General features: G+C 39.9%; 1 protein-coding gene across 1 annotated transcript in view; it reads right to left on the reverse strand.

Moving 5' to 3' along the window:
• The window catches only part of LOC120930398, a 102482-nt gene that overhangs the window by 43181 nt on the left and 42116 nt on the right, over positions 1-17185 (reverse strand). The window contains exons 5-8 of the mRNA XM_040341590.1: positions 15417-15501; positions 9958-10019; positions 8999-9187; positions 2175-2257 (exon numbers count right to left, since the gene is read on the reverse strand). Of these exons, the coding sequence (XP_040197524.1) occupies positions 2175-2257; positions 8999-9187; positions 9958-10019; positions 15417-15501 (419 nt within the window). The remainder of the gene's footprint in view (positions 1-2174; positions 2258-8998; positions 9188-9957; positions 10020-15416; positions 15502-17185) is intronic.

Below are 17185 nucleotides of genomic sequence, written 5' to 3' on the forward strand. Positions count from 1 at the left end.
AGCGGACTTTTTTCACCAATGTGTTACCAGATTGTAGCGCCACAACTCCCATTTTTTGTGATGCCAGAGGGGGCGGGGTCATCCGATGACAAGGGCCCCGCCCTTGCCTTTATAAAAGCTGTCACCGCAAAAAGACAGCAGTCGGTGGGACGCCTCCTATGGAGATGGAGCTTCTTTTTTTTCTCTTTGTCTGGTCAGTTGGCACCGTGATTGAAAAAGGATGGACAATTGTTTTAATAAAGAAATTGTCAAAAACTGTCTTTTGTGTTTTCACTTTTTGACATTTTTTTTGTGAATGGGTGGGGGCCCTTCTTAAAGGGGGCTTCTATATTCCGATAAGCCCCCCCCCCACAAGGGTTGTGGGGATGAGGCCCTTATCCCCATCAACATGGGAACAAGGTGCTTTGGGGGGACCTATGTTGAGGGCATGTGGCCTGGTATGGTTCAGGAGGGGTGGCACGCTCCCCCTCCTTTTCTGTCCTCCAGGCTGCATGCTCGCATAAGGGTCTGGTATGGATTTTAAGGGGGACCCCTATGGCAATTTTTTTTTCAATTTTACTGTGGAGTTCCCCTTAAATTCTATACCAGACCCGAAGGGCCTGGTATGGACTGGGGGGGGGGGACCCACACTGTTTTTTTCCTTGATTTTTATCTATATTACCAGAAGCCAGCAATACATTACAGCTCCAAGCAAGTTTAAATTGCATTTGTAAAACTCATCATACCGAGGCACCACTTTACAGGCAGACTAAGGGGACCACCCAGGCACAATAGTAAAAGGAATATTATTGTTTCACTTTAAGCATTATGAAAATCACTGCTCCTGAAAAAAACGGTTGTTTTTAAAACTTTTTTTTGCATTGATACATGTCCCCTGGGGCAGTACTCAAGTCCCCATACACTTTTTATGGCATTAACGTGCATATAAGCCTTTGAAATGAGCACTTTTGATTTTTCATTTTGATTTTGATTTTTCATTTTGCCTGTTCGCATGTTCTGGTGCGAAACGAACCAAGGGTTCATTCACACTAGCCCACAGCCCACAACGGGAACAGGTTGGCATGTGAGCACCAGTGTTTTGAACTGCAGAGCTATGCAGCAGGGGGCGATGTGATGTGATGCATGTTTTATCGCATTACACGGATCAATTTTTTTTTTGTTAACTCTGCACACACAGTGGCACTCATTCATGTCACTGCAATATATATATAATATATATGTAATATTATGCAAACATATGGAATGCAGAGAAATACTGTGTTCTGGTGTAAACACGATACACAGAAAACTTTTGTCATTTTTGATTCCATAAGGAAAAATACAGATGACTACACATAATGTGAATCATAGCTAAGAACTAAGGGCCAGATTCACATACAAATGCGTTACGCTGCGGCGGCGTAACGTATCCCATTTATGTTACACCGCTGCAAGTTTACAGCGTAAGTGCCTGATTCACAAAGCACTTACCTGTAAACTTGCGGCGGCGTAGCGTAAATCCGCCTAATTCAAATGGGGCGGGGACCATTTAAATTAGGCGCGTTCCCGCGCCGAACGTACTGCGCATGCTCCGTCCCTAAAATTTCCCGACGTGCATTGCGCTAAATGATGTCGCAAGGACGTCATTGGTTTCTACGTTAACGTAAATGGCGTCCAGCACCATTCACGGACGAATTACGCAAATGATGTGAAATTTAAAAATTCGACGCAGGAACGACGGCCATACTTAATATTGGTTAGACCACCTAGAGGGCATGCTTAGTTTTACGCCACGTATCTCTACAGGAACGGCGTAAATTTGTGACGGGCAAAGCGTACGTTCGTGAATCGGCGTAACTAGTCATTTGCATATTCTACGCCGACCGCAATGGAATCGCCACCTAGCGGCCGGCCTAGAATTGCAGCCTAAGATCCGACGGTGTAAGTCACTTACACCTGTCGGATCTTAGGGCTATCTATGCGTAACTGATTCTATGAATCAGCCGCATAGATACGACAATCGTATCTCAGAGATACGACGGCGTATCTCTTTTGTGAATCTGGCCCTAAGATCTGTTATCACAAATGCCAGCACATTCAATGAGTTTTTATATAATAAGTTTGTGATTCATGCTCATTGGATTTATTTGTTTTGTTTCTATTTAATTTGCTTTTCTTAGAGAACTATTACTTACCTATTGTAGAACTCAGATATATGAAGGCTGTTAAAGTCCTTTATATGTGAAAATCGGACAGACGAGTAGTTCATTTGTAAAGCCTAAAATAAAAAAGACATACTGTTAAATATTTTGCATGCATGCTTCAAAAGCCAATAATTAGTTTTATGAATGTGAGGATATGAATATTAGCAATCTAATGTAATGTAATGTAATGCCAAGTGCTGTAATACAGAGCACATACTAAATCTATATTTTAATTAAAGATGATACAATATATCTTTACTAAGCATCACTGTTTCTTAAACAGTGTAACCAGTATTCCATTTTTCCTTCTTTAGGTCATTTAAGGCAAAAAAATTACTTCCCTTTGAGTGGAAGTGCCTTGTTAAAAATGCAAAAGTCAGCTTAGCCACCCACTCACTGTCAGCTTGTCAAGATGATTGCTAACAGAGGTGAGTAGAGGAGGGATGACCTGTTCAAAGGTACTGTTCAATCACTGATGGACTTTGGAAAACCAATATAAAATGTATAGAAATTGCAGGGTAAGACAGAAATGCAGGGTATGTAGAAATATACAGTACATTTTGATACAGTACAAAACTTTGACATAGACCAGTGTTGACAGACAATGAAAGTGCTATAGTGTATCTGTGGTCAGTCTATGGACAATCAAGTATTTCCAGAATTATAACAAGCAGTTAAAAAGCTTTAAAACAAGCCCTCACTTACCTTTGTACCTGCAGGCACTGTAAGGCAATTCATCCTCAATTTTCACAGTGGAAATACTGAAATGGCTATCTCTTTAAATGTATTTGTGGCCAGGCTATAGCGTTTTTGAGCATTCACATATTCCTAACATTTAGAAATGAACTTTAAAGTGGAGTTCCACCCAAAAATGGAACTTCCGCTTTAAGTTATGGTGACCCACTGACATGCCATATGTAATTTTGGGGGGGGGGGGGTGGATACCCTTTTTTTTTAGCCGGGCACGCCCACAGTAAGAATGCCGGCCCTGAGGAGAGGAGGGGGGGAGGAGCGGGGCTTCGTACCTCCCCGCATCGCTGGGCCATAAGACAGGTGAGTGTCTGATAATTAAAAGTCAGCAGCTACGCCTTTTGTAGCTGCTGACTTTAAAAAAAATTGGGCGAAACTCAGATTTAAAGCGAAAGTAAACTCTGCAGTCCCTATGGTGCTTTTCATCTATTTTGTTGTATCACTTTTTAGCAAGCATTACATAGTCTAATCCAGCCACAATCACCTATTACTTACTTTTTTCAAACTTTGAAAAATGTTACCTTCCAGTACAGTATAAGGCAACGCCATCTTCAGTGCTGTTTTTTGAGTTCATTTAGAATATAATTTCCGCCCTTTAATGCTTCCCTTCGCCATAATCTTACACAATCGCGATCCGACGTTACTGAGGCAACAAAGCGTTGCCAGTCATAGTTGACCTGTTTTACATTGTTTTAGTGCTTTAAAATATACCCGTTCTGAGTACCGTGTTTCCCCGAAAATAAGCTTGGGTCTTATATTAATTATGCCAACAAAAGACACAGTAGGGCTTATTTTCAGGGTAGGTCTTACCATGTAATGTGCTGTCTTCTCTCCCTCTCCCTCCATGCCTGTCAGGAATCCCCAGAGTAAATGTAAAATAGATAGTGCAGCGCTTAAAAGTCCAATATTAGAAAGTCCAAGTTTTTTTTTTATTAATTGAATCCCAGTGTTCAGCTGCTTGTTTTTTTACGTGGTTTATTGCGCTGATTATATTTTCTACTTTGAATCCCCAGAGTAAACTGAGTTAAAATGCTTGTAAAATCCTATAATCCACTCTATTACAGTATTATATAATGTACAATGTGCGCGTTTCTGTAATATAATTGTGCCAAATACATTTGTTATAGCGCCACTCTGCGCTTCTGTTACCCGCCGGAGCTCTCTTCCCTGTAATTATATTACTGAAACACACACATTGTACATTATATAATACTGTAATAGAGTGGATTATAGGATTTTACAAGCATTTTTAACTAGGGCTTATTTTCGGGGTAGGTCTTATATTGCAGCCCTCCTGGAAAATAACGCTAGGTCTTATTTTCAGGGTAGGTCTTATGTTTGGGGAAACAGGGTATATGTGTGCCTGTAAGTCAAATGGCTTGGAATATACTGTACCTACTGGTCAATACCTAAGGGTATGTCGCAACTGTATGGACCAGGTGCATTTTGAACAGGAGGCAAAAGTCCTGAGAGACTGATTTCAGGATAGGGGTTATAACAGGAAATGGCTTGCAATAGTCTACAATAGAGCCAGGCACAGTGAACATGAATCTCTTATTTTTAAACAACAGGACAATAAAAAATGATCCCTCTATAACAGCATATTCGTGGATTATTGTGGATATTGATCCCTGGGTGGAGTCACTACTGCACTCTTCACCTTAACTTATCGATTGATATCAAATGCTGGTCTTCAACAGATCTACCTTTATGACCTTACAAACATAGTCCCACTCCTCACCATTTGAATACTGATTTATTTAGGAAGGCTTACCCCTGCTTTCCATTGACTTAATACTCACAATCTGTGGGCTCACCCAATGTCTATACTATGTGGAGTTGAGAGGTGGATTGGGTTTCATCATTATATTTAGTGTATTCTATGTAGTACCATTGTCTATGTTGTATATTTTCATGTGACATAAATAAATATTGTTTTAATTGTTCCAGCAAGTTAAAATTCCATTTACACAACAGGGATGGTTGAGCTCAATTTAGGGCTCTTTCACACGGAGCGGACCGTTTCTGGGTCCGCTCCGTGTGTCTCCGTCGGCTCAGCGGGGATCCCCACTCAGCTGTCGGCGGATAGGGCAGTCCCCGCACACAGTGCAGGGACCGCCCTGTCTCTGCTCCGCTGTCCCCTATGGGGAACCTGATGCAGACGGACCGTCTGTCTGTCTGCATCAGTTCCGCTCCGACGAACGGAAGAAAAATAGGGTTTCTTCCGTTCGGAAAAGCGGATCCCGACTGACGCGGACGCTAGCTAGGATGATACCTGGCTACACCACAGTTCCTTCCAATACTCCATCGGAATCACTATAACTGCATTAAGGAAATGGCAGCTGAAATATAATAAACGCTTCATCACTCCCGCCCCCCACCCCTCGGCTCTCTTGATTGGGTGAGGATTGACTCAGTGACACTCTCTGGAGTTTCAGCAAAAATCTGTTGCATCTTTAGCTCAGAGCTTTCAGTCTTCCATTTAAACTATGCACAAATGCTAAATCTGGCCATATATAAGTAGAATTTTGTTCAAACATTTTGGTTTGGTAAACAATTATTACATTTTCTAATTATTGTGGGGACAAATTGATGATCATTTTTAATTATAGTGGCAAGAACATTTGAAGGAGCAGGATGGAAAATGTTCCTTGAATTAACACATTTCTAAAAGTGCATGTGGTTTTCGCTTCATTTATTATAAAATTGAATGGTAAAAGCAATCAAAATTTTTAAATACTTTGAAACTTAATTCATCAAGTCTCTGTTGGTATGATCAATTTTTCATAAAAACTATATAAGTGGTCCATCGAGTTTGCCCCATTTTAAAAAAATGTATACATTTTTTTGTTAACTTTTTTGTCTGAGTATAGATCGGTGACTGTACATGTTTGTACATGTAGCTATGACTAAGCATTGAAGATCAATGCGAAACGCGTCAGCTGTTTTCCCCACTGTGTGCTGATTGTTGTAGTGCATTTTTTCCTTTACCAATAAAGGGCACGTCTTTTTTAAGATTTTTGGAGTGCGGCTGTCCATACATTCCTTTATCTGCATATCCTGTGCAACCCGTTTGGTTCTTGAGTGGACAGTGATCACCTTAGGTGTGCTCACCTGGAGCGGCAGTCTCCTTACCTGTTTGAATCCACTTCCTCTTAACCTCTGCTGGAAGTCTATTCCAGGCTACTCTTTCGGTATTAGATTAGATTAAGATTAGTTTTGAACTTTCCTTCTACTAGTTTGAGTTCCTTAACTTGGCTTCAAGAGCATTTGTATAAAAATCAATCAGTGTATGGCCAGCTTAAGCGTCATCTCTGAGGGCCAGTAATTCTGTAAAAATTTGACTTTTATTACTATATTCCATGAACAGTGGCTTATTTATATTCTTCACCACCTTCCAATGCCCCGGAGCTGTACCAAGACTTGCATCACCAATCTCTCTCCTTCCCATGATGTGATCTATGTGTATATGCCCTTGACAGACTATCCCGATCTAGTCTACATAACCCTGGCTCCAGATCCATCCAATCAACAGGTCTACACTCCGCCCCTCTTTCCCCCAGCCTATCAGCAGACATCAACCCCTCCCCTCTCTCCTCCCCCCACCTCTCATAAGCCCACCAGACAAGCATGGGCATAGGTCTGACGAAGGAGCCATGCATGCTCTGAAACATGATACCACCCACCACCTTCACCACCTTCACCAGGTGCGTTCCAGCTTGGTTCCCGAACCCGGATCACCTCATTGCATCTTCACCTCCTCACTAATCCATGTCACCAGTGTATCTGACAGCTGCAGGACGGCTCTCTCTCTCCCCCAGACAGACGAGGATTACCGTGATCCGCATCAGGACTAGTCATTATATGTCTATGACCGCTTACTCTCTTGCAAGTGTTTTTAATCCCATTGTGCCTGTAATAAATCTCTTAACTACTGCACTTAGTGGTGCCTTTAAGACCGGACAGACCTTGTTAAATACTTTTAAATACCTTTTTCCTGTTTATTTTACCACTGCTAATGTCTGTTTTTTGTAATATCTTTCCTGAAAATATTTTCTGGCACTGTTTTTTCATTCCTTTCATTAAAACAATATTTTAAAATTGTTAAGCTAATTCTCTAATTGTTTTAATCAGAAACGAAATAATGTTTTGCTTCATGAAGAAAGCAACCATGGGTGTCACAAACATTTCCTAAGCTGTATTCTAGGTTTCTTTTATAATTGGCCCAAACAAACTATTCTAAGTTATTCTGCCACTGTCAGCACTTTATCATACTGTAGTAGCATTAGCTACAGTACATACAGTATGCAGCACAGGAGACTTCTCGTCTGCAGCAAGAACAAAATCAAGTCAAGATGAGTACTTTTCAGCCATTCAGAGGAAGCCTTGTATTTTTAAGCAATGAATGATGAATGCAAGGCTTTCTTTGATTCGCTGAGGTAGAGATGGGCAGATGATGTCATTATTTCTGAAACTTTGAGAGTAGAACCTGCTTGCCCAGTACCAACTGCAGTATATGCAGAACCTCTGCCTCTCACTTTAGGCTTGCCTGATAATATGAAAATGAGGATTACCTAAGGCCAGCCACAGACGGTTAAAATTTTTGACCGGTTCGATTCGATATTAACTGGCAGGCTTAATGTACTAAGTTGATCGATCAATGAGTTTGGGTACACCCAGGCTGTCGGATTTGTTTGCAATTATCACAAGCAGCTGCTATAGCTACTAGTGATAATCACTGTCTTATCACAGCAGGGACAGCTTTCCCCATCCCCTACCACTCCCCTGCCAGGAGAAGACAGTTGGTTGGCAGGAAGAATTCCCGTCAAAACTGTCTGTGTTGGAGGAATTGTGCAAATTTCTTTCCTGCATCCCATGGTTGCAGGAAAGAAATTTACACTATCTATGGCTGGCCTAACTTTATTATCAGCTTTGGTAATAGGAAGACTAAGAATGTGGTATCTTGGTGCACTTCAAATAAGTGCAGCCTTTCCTGTGCTAGTCACATGTTACCACCTCCCCTTACGCCCAAAAAAAAAATCCTTGCAAAATTGTATTAATTTAAAACATACCCACCTAAACAAAATTGAAACACCAAACCTCATCTCTAAAACATATATATATATATATATATATATATATATATATATATATATATATATATATATATATATATATATATATATATATATATATATATATATATATATATATATATATATATTTATTTATAAATAAATGTGAAATAAAAGGAAAAGAGAGAAAAAAAACACAAAAAAGCCTGCACAGGGGGCTTGGACAGAGCAGTAGCAAATATAGTTGTTGCTGACACACAAAATCTAGCGCTAAAACTGTTTTTTTTTAAATTTAAAATGGATTGTTGGTTCTATGCACTGTGAACACAGGTGGTTTACACAACAATATGTAGTGTACCATACTGCAATAGCACTCTAAAAAAACACAACTATCTCTCACTGCAAGCACTGTCAACTCTCCCTATCTACTCTAACTCATACTGGCAAAAGGCTGCTTGGAACCATGACTTTTATAATGAGGGCTTGCACATAAACCCCTCATTACTGGCCCTTCTAAACCACCTGAGTACAATTGAAAGGCCAAGAAGTGGATTATTGGCAATTGGCTGCTCTAGCGGTGTACAGCAACATTAATTCACCATTTTCCTGGACAGCAAACTATTTGGGTTTGCCATGAACCCACTATCATCCTGAACCCAAAGCCCACCACCGGTGCCTACAGCCATGGAGGCCTGTTTTGAACTTCTTTAACTCATTTCCTGCTTGATAAGAACCAGATTCCCTTTAAATTGTCAAGCCAAGTGAAAGTTGGATTGTAATAAAGATGCTTGAAAAAGGCGCCAGAAAACAGTCATAAACTGGGTAATCAACACCACAAGGGTCAACACATAAAACATTGCCTAGGCATGGCAGAGAAACCAACTGAAGTTGACAAAACATCTGCTAAGTGTTCAGTATTTCCGGCCCAATAAAAATGAATTGTTAATACTATATGAAAATATACTGTATATAGTTAGATAGCAACAATACCTTTTCTTGATCGTCATTCAGTGTAATGTATGCATTATTTTCCTGTGTTATGTACTTTTGAATGTTTCCTCGCAGAATAAGAGAACAGACATGAGATGAATTGAGACGTAGGCTGTAATTTAAATCTTTAATAGCTTCCTCTTCCTTTTGCATTGTACACCACACTAGAGCTCTGACGCAGTACACATCCTGAATGAGACAATAAAATGCATTAAATAAAGATGAAGTTTTCTTTTACGCTTTCACAGAATGTCTGTAAAACTTGTTTGCCATACCTCTTTAATGTAACAGTTAGTACACTAACAACTACTTAGTCAGTGTGCAATTATTATAAATTTTATAAAACCTGGATTTTTCTTTCTTTTATATATTTTTTTTACCTGGTCATCCTATATTTAACACATTTCCTCTCAGCATTCACTCTCCACACACCACACTTTATTCAATAAATCAATACAGTTTTATCTTTTAGATCTAGCAGGAATTGTGTAAGTTATGTTGTGTTTTTGTCCGCTATTAATAATTTTAGAGTATTTTTAGCAAAAAAATAATTTTTAAATTAATTTTTTTTTTTTTTGGAGAGGGTTGGGATAGCCCGTCAATCAAGCTGTATGGGGCCTGTGATTTCTAACAGCAGCCCTGCCTGAAGCAATAGTATTACTGTTATTACTAGTATTATTAATAGTAATCCTTTTATTGGTTTTAAATGCAAGTCTGATTCCTATTAATTAGCCAAGATTTTTTTTCGTTGCCATTGTGTCAGTTTTGTTTTGATACCCAGAAAAATGAGCAACACAAAACAGTGGATAGCATCAATGAATATGAATATAAAAAACCTGAGGCATAAATTCCATGAATGGACCTTATCTAGTATAGGAAAGAGTCTACATTTTCATCATTAAATATAGAAAATTCCTTTATGCAGATGTATTTCTAACCTGAAAATAAAGAAAACTTACAGGGTTTAAGCTGTCTAGAACAACGGCAGTTTCTGCATCTTGTAGAGCTTTCTTTGTTTGACCTGTAACAGAGAACAGAGATCATATTTAAAGCAATATTACAACAAACCAGCAATAAATCGTAATGCATAGCTGTTATACTGTATTTGATTATGTTAGTACTAAACATATAATTTCCACCATCTACTGTATATATACAGTATTTATTATAATAGTAATCTGTACTGGGTCTGTGTGAAGATTCCATTTCAGATATGAAAATCCTTCTAGTTGAAAGGCTAACTAGTTTGTGAAGAGTCTCAGATTTTTATTGTGAGGCCGCGTACACACGACCGGTCCAAACCGATGAAAACGGACAGAAGTCCAGTTTCATCGGTCCAAACCGACCATGTGTACGGCCGATCAGACTTTTGTCCTTCAGACCAAAGTTTTAGAACTTGCATTAAAATCGAACCGATGGACGGCTGACCATCGGTCAAAACCGATGGTTAGTACACAAAAGCATCGGTTCAAAACCCGCGCATGCTCAGAATCAAGTCGACGCATGCTTGGAAGCGTCGAACTTTGTTTTTATCAGCACGTCGTGTGTTTTACGTCACCGCGTTCTGACCCGATCGGTTTTTGAACTGATGGTGTGTATGCACATCAGACCATCAGTCTGGTTCAGCAGTGAACCGATGAAAACGGTCCGTCGGACGGTTCTCATCGGATGGATCGACCATGTGTACGCAGCCTCACTGTTAGGTATCAATGCAGACTCACACAGAGCAGATCCATTTTTCTTGAACATTCAATAGCAAGGAAAAATGTGTACTTCATAACATTTATAGGGTTGGTTTACTAAAGGATTAGAGAAGTTACACTAAAATATAATGATGAAACTTTAAAACAAATCCTTAGAAAATAGATAAATAGGCAAATTGTATGAGGAACAATAAAAATATTGAAAAATAATACAGCCGAACTGGACTCAGCAACTATACGTTACAATTTGTTTTCAGAAGAGAATATTAAGTGTAATCATCAGAGAAATGTTTCTGTCAGCACAGAGTCTCTTTGAAATGCCCCATAGCTTTTATTGCAAGTTCTTGTTTGTTCTTTATTTAGACTAAAACAATTTTTTTGATTTTAACACTACAGAAGCATATGCGTTTGTAGATCTAACTCGACAATAGGACTTCTAACAAGAACATACCCAAACCCATGGCTCTGCTCCAGATTTTCTCCTTTCATTCCACACAGACAACTGGGGTGCTGGCTACCACAGATGTCTCCACTCTCAGTCAAATTAAAAAAATATAAGCTACAATCCAAAGCTTAGCTCTTCTTTTTGTGTTGGACTTGTCAAAAAACACTGCATACATTGATGTCTCTACCCAAAACCAACCTTCCTTGATGCATTTCACCACCGCTGGCTTGCTGAGACTTCCCTTATCCTTGTGAGTAAGCCAGCAGTGGTGAAACGTGTCAGGGAAGGTTGGTTTACATGAAGATGTATGAAGTCTTTTTTCGACCAATTAAACACAGAAAGAAGAGTTACGTTTTGGAGTGTGCTTAATCTTTTGATACTTTAGACAATAGAACTGTTAAGGAGACCTTGCACTAAAATGCAAGGTCCACATATGTGGCTGCCTCCACCCCCTGTTCCCAAAACAATGCATCACGAAAATAAAAAATAAATAAATAAGAAGAAGAAGCACACACATTGAAAGACGATGTATTAAAAATACCTCAATTACGAGTTTTAGCTGCTTCCTCTCACTAAAATTATAAAGGGGTCTTGGGAAAGCTCAGGATCCCAAATCTCACAATAGGACACTACTATTGTAGTGTGTTCTTGTGAGTTTTGGGATCCTCCACTTTCCCAGGATCCCACAAGAAGGCCCACTATCGTTAGTAAAACAAAAATCCTCCTGCGCTCTGGTGTTTCGCTAAAACCGGGTACTGCAGTGTAGTCTCACGGCAAAGTCTATAGTCTTGCGGCCCTCCACAGAACAAAAGGGTGTTCATATGGCTAAAAACAAAGAGAAAAGAAAGGAAGGCGCAAGCCAGGGGTCGGAGTGGAGAGGGTCGGATGGTCAGACGGAGCTGGGTAGGTTTGAGGTAACAGGTTACAACAGGTCACAGATTTCACTGATACAACGCTGCAGATCAGACAGCAAAGTGTCACTGCAGCTGCTAGCTTTTTAAAGGCTGAGTGGCGCCAATCGCGCATTAACGAGCACGCGCGCGTTCCCGCCGTCGTGCATGTGCGCGTGTAGTAGGCGCATCGGCGCGCATACGCGCGCACATTTGGCACGCAGATGCGTGCATTTGGCACATATCCGTGTGCATGTGGGGCGCGCCTGCGCACATGAATAAGTGACTGGTTTTGATTCTGACCATTAGTATGTGTGCGCATGCGTGCATGCCGGAGCCTATTGGCAGGTCCCTGACAGCTGTATTCGGGAACTCACTGCTGTCCCTGTCTCTCTTACTGTGTGAAGAGGTGCAGGTAAGGATCCCTATGTCTAGCCATATGTGGTGCCCCCTACGATATTTTGTGCTCATCTCCTCCATTCCCCTGTTGTCTTTCCACTACCCCCTAAAGTAAGAAGGTTGTATACATTGCAGCTGTCAATTGATAGCCAAGGGGCCTTTTTGATATGATGCCTCCCCTTGGATACGCTATTTGTACCTATCTTTTAGGGGTGGAACTGTGGGTGGGTGGGGCTACATGAGAGGGGTGGGGCCTGCCAATCAACGGTTATCTGAGTCGGGGGCCTTCTTTGCACATGTGCACACACACACACACATATATTACTGAGGACATACAGGAGAGAGTTACCACGGACCACTATCGTTAGTGCCTTTGGCTTTCCTTTGCCTTGGGGAGCCTGCTAGAAGATTGAGAGTGAGGTAAGTCGTGTTTTAGGATTTTATCCCAAAGTATTTTTTTATTTTCATAATGCAGCATTTTGACATCGGGAGGTGGGGAGCAGCCGTATATTCGAACATTGCATTTTAGTTTGCTTTAACAACAATTAAAATCTGACTACTCAAACATAACCTAAAAATAACAGTACCTTTTTGTGCATATATACTGTATGTGTGTGTGTGTGTATATATATATATATATATATATATATATATATATATACACATACACACACACACCTGCTCACGCTACTTTGTGCTACTGCAAGTGGTTCATGTAGGTATATTTAGCCAGTAAATCCTGCAAATGTTTCTGCCCTTGTCTGTGCACTGCATCACTTAGTTATAACAAATGTTTGAGAAATGAGCCTGCTAGTTTGGGAATATATACTTTTCACCAGAAGCATACTAAGTGGAATACATTAGGAAGTTCCAGAAGATACATTCCATGGGGTATTATTTAGCAGTTGTATTCAAGAACACCAATGTGTTCATTATGACTACTGCAAACAAAATAACTGCTTCATGCAGAGATAATACTGTTTTAATGTCTACATATGCATAGCTGCCAGAGTGTGAATTCTCCAAAGGCACTTTACCGATTGGCAAACCTATGAAAGTGTACTACATGTGGTGCCTCCACCACGTTAGCAAAACAGAAAAATAGTTATGTGAAAAAACTCTGTCATATTTTGGCAAGTATTCTTAGCTTATAGTTGTTGCAGAGTTTCTACTTTTATCTTTCCATCTGCTGTGTCTCTGTTTGAGAGTATGTACTGAAGACAGGCTTCTTGGTAGTTAAAACCAACCATAGATGCAATTAGGGAGAATTGATTAGGAAATGAACAGTCATATTAATTTGTCTTCTGACAATGGTTTCCTTATAAAATTATTATTATAAAAACTGTTTAAAGCTGCAATTTACCTAAAAAAAAATCCCTACAGATTTAATCACATCACTTAAACATAATGCAGTATGCCCCATGTTGTGCAGGCAGCAGGATCCTGGAGAAATCTTTAGTGTGAAATGCCTGTTCTCTTCCTGTCTGTGAACATCCAGCACTGCAGTTGTTAGCAGCTTCAGGTCATCACAAGATGGTTCAATGGGGACATGCCACCCCTCCCCCTTTTCCTCTTCCTCCATTGGGAAAAGTTCTTTCACTGATTACACTGCATGATCATGATCTGTGAATATTTACTATGATCATCAGCTCCATGTGAGGCTCCATCTCCATCTACAAGACACATGCTCTATGTTGGACTTTGAGTTTTTTTTGTTTGTTTGTTGTTTGAGTATTTTGTGGTTGCTTTTGGTTTGTTGTGCGTCTTTGAGATATGCTCTTTCTATCTTTTTTGTATATGTGTACGTATTTATAGTAAGAAAAATTAAAACTAAATCTGATTAAAAAGAAAAAAAAAACATTGGTTTTTGCCTCTGTGCACAGAATTAGAGCCGGTTCACACTGGGGCGACTTGCGATCCGACTTCATGTCGCCTCAAGTCGTCCCAAGTCGCGCTGTAGAGAAAAACAATGGAAGTGAATGGGAGCAGTGTTAATACACACGACTCAAGGCGATCCGACTTCAGAAAAGGTTCCTGTACTACTTCAATCTGACTTGTAGGCGATTTGTACCCATTGATTTCAATGGAAGTCGCCTCAGAAGTCGGATCACTGTCTTAACTGAAGCTACTTTCCAGGAAGATAACATACATTTCTCAGGCAAACCCCTCCCTCCCCCTCCCTCTCCCAGAGCTGATTGTTGTTTTATTGGCCACTGGAATGTCTCCTGTCCTGGAGACGACTTCAAGTCGCGTTGTAAATCTCCCCAGATCACCCCGTGGTTCATGCTCAAGTCGTGTTGGAGTTGCTTCTGAAAGTCGCGCTGGAAGTCGTGTCGCCCTAGTGTGAACCGACTCTAAATCTATATGTCGTTTCACAGGACAAATAATTATTATTATTCTTTTTTAAATACACCCAATAATATTGAAGCCAAAGGTGGTGATCCAAGACACACTTTTTGTCAGCACAGGTTTTCTTAAATAAGGTTTTCCAAAAAGCAAACTGCCTCAAAGTTTTTCTCCAGGATGGGGAAGGGTTAGAGATTTGGCAGGTTTTTACTCTGAGACAGAATGTGAGCGTAAGGCTGACCGTAGATGGATTGAAATCTGGCCTGTTCAGCAGGGGTCAGCCAAATTTCAATCAATGTGTGGCTGCTCCCATTTGATAGATGTCGATCTAATGATTTGCTTTTTTCAAATGGGTCTGTTGGAGTCCCTACTGTCAGTGTACAATGACCCAGCAGGCAAGATTTCCCCTCTCCACCATGATTGTGTGGATTACAGAATCAGTATGTTTTTGAAAATGGCCAGTCTAAATCTTCCCAGTGGGGATACAGACACCAATAAGAACTATAGTCAATATTTTCTGACTAGTTGCTACTGGTTATTGTACGATACATTACCATACTGGTTACTGTAACTTGTTCTGTGACCACTTTAAAAAAAAATCTGTATGATAAACCATTCATACATTTCCATCTTACCACATTTAACAAATCCAAATGCTCGACGAGTCAATACAGGGGTGTGCAGAAATGTTCCTACGGAGCAGCCAACAGTGCAGATTTTCTGTATAGGAAAAAAATGTTTTTGTTTTTTTTAAAGTTGTAAGCCCAATAGTAATGTATAGTGAAGTTTCATTCTGACAATCTGATCCTAAAAGCAAGCAGTGTGTTCTGTGCTGTTTTTATCTAACCCAGGGTGCTCTGGGAATCCTTTCTCAAATGCGTGATGTTTATTTCTAAAACAAATATTGTAAATGACAAATACGGTAAACAATGATATAGTGATATATTAACATTATAAACGTAAAAAAAATAAAAACATAAAGCTAAACCTATAGTGCCTCATCAATGCATTGTTCAGTGCCTGGCCAACCTATCATCAGGCCCAAGAACTGTCATGAGAGAGGGAGAAGAGGATGCCTCGTCCTATGCAAATATCTACTTTCAGAAAGTTGCCAGTTGCTGTAGAAAAAGATGTAAAACTTTGGGGACCAATGGCACCATGCTGACGGGAGTTAGGGGGATGATATTGTGAAGGAAGCTTCAGAATTAATAATCTTTCTTAGAAGTCATTATAGTTTTGCTTTAAACCATTTAGGGCAGCCAGGAGTGCTCACGACTGATAAATTCCAGATCTGTATGCTAACGATGTTATTTATTTGTGGACATTAGCTTGTATAGTCTTTAATTTATCTCAAATTAAAATACTAATTTTGCCCAGCAGGGGTGTATTGGAGCTGAATAAAGACCTGTAGTACTCCTACAGGGCACTGACTATGTCCGAATTACATTGTAATTCATTTTATAATTGCATTGCCTTTGTTTAGAAAAACACAAACATTATAACCTGAGGGGGCACATAACAAGGTATGAGGCTGGCAGCATGCTCTTATCTATTAATTCATTTACTTAGAGAAGATTAACAAAATAAAGGAAAATCTGCAATGAGAGTAAAAGGGGTATCTAGGGTGTATGTGTAATGACTAGCAATTGCTGTGTAAGAATCTGAACATGAGAGAAAGCGCAAATTGCTTAATTTCTACAACAAGTAATCATTTGAGATTGAATGCATATGTTAAAACAAGTCATTGCAGTCAGCTTCCAAACTTGCCATCATTCTTAGCAAATGTTTGCATAACTCAGTGCTTGTGTATTCTACAGTACCTAATCCTTTTCCAGAATATACTAATTATAAAGAACCTGCTTAAAGGTGTCAATACCACTCAAGAAGTCGTCACGTTTGTGTAATTGTGATAAATTTGCAAAATTGAGGAGGAATTTGTAAAAACTGGACATAGACAAAAAATGTGTTGATATATGATTTTTGAGCGAGTGAGTGAGTGAAAAACTTATATAGCGCAGCACATGCGAACTGAATCGCCTCTGGCCGCTCGTTGTCCATTTCTCCTTTGTCATAAAAAGAGATGGGTTTTGATCTTTCTTCTAAAGGCCAAGTGGTTCTCCTCCAACCGAATGCTGGTTGGTAAAGCGTTCCATAGTCTGGGACCTTGGACCGCAAATCTTCTTTCTCCTTTGGACTAAAATCTGGCTTTGGGTATCTTATTTTTTTTCGCATAGATATTGGGGGGCATTTCCTTTAATACACTTATGCGTCAGACAGAGTGCTTTAAAAGATATTCTGTCTTTTACTGGCAACCAGTGAAGGCTTCTCAGTGAAGGTGGGATTGATTCCCAAGGTTTTTTCCCAGTCACAAGTCTGGCGGCCGTATTTTTGCCAATTGAGATGG

Source organism: Rana temporaria, chromosome 3 (assembly GCF_905171775.1).
Source record: "Rana temporaria chromosome 3, aRanTem1.1, whole genome shotgun sequence".
In the NCBI taxonomy this organism is placed as follows: domain Eukaryota; kingdom Metazoa; phylum Chordata; class Amphibia; order Anura; family Ranidae; genus Rana; species Rana temporaria.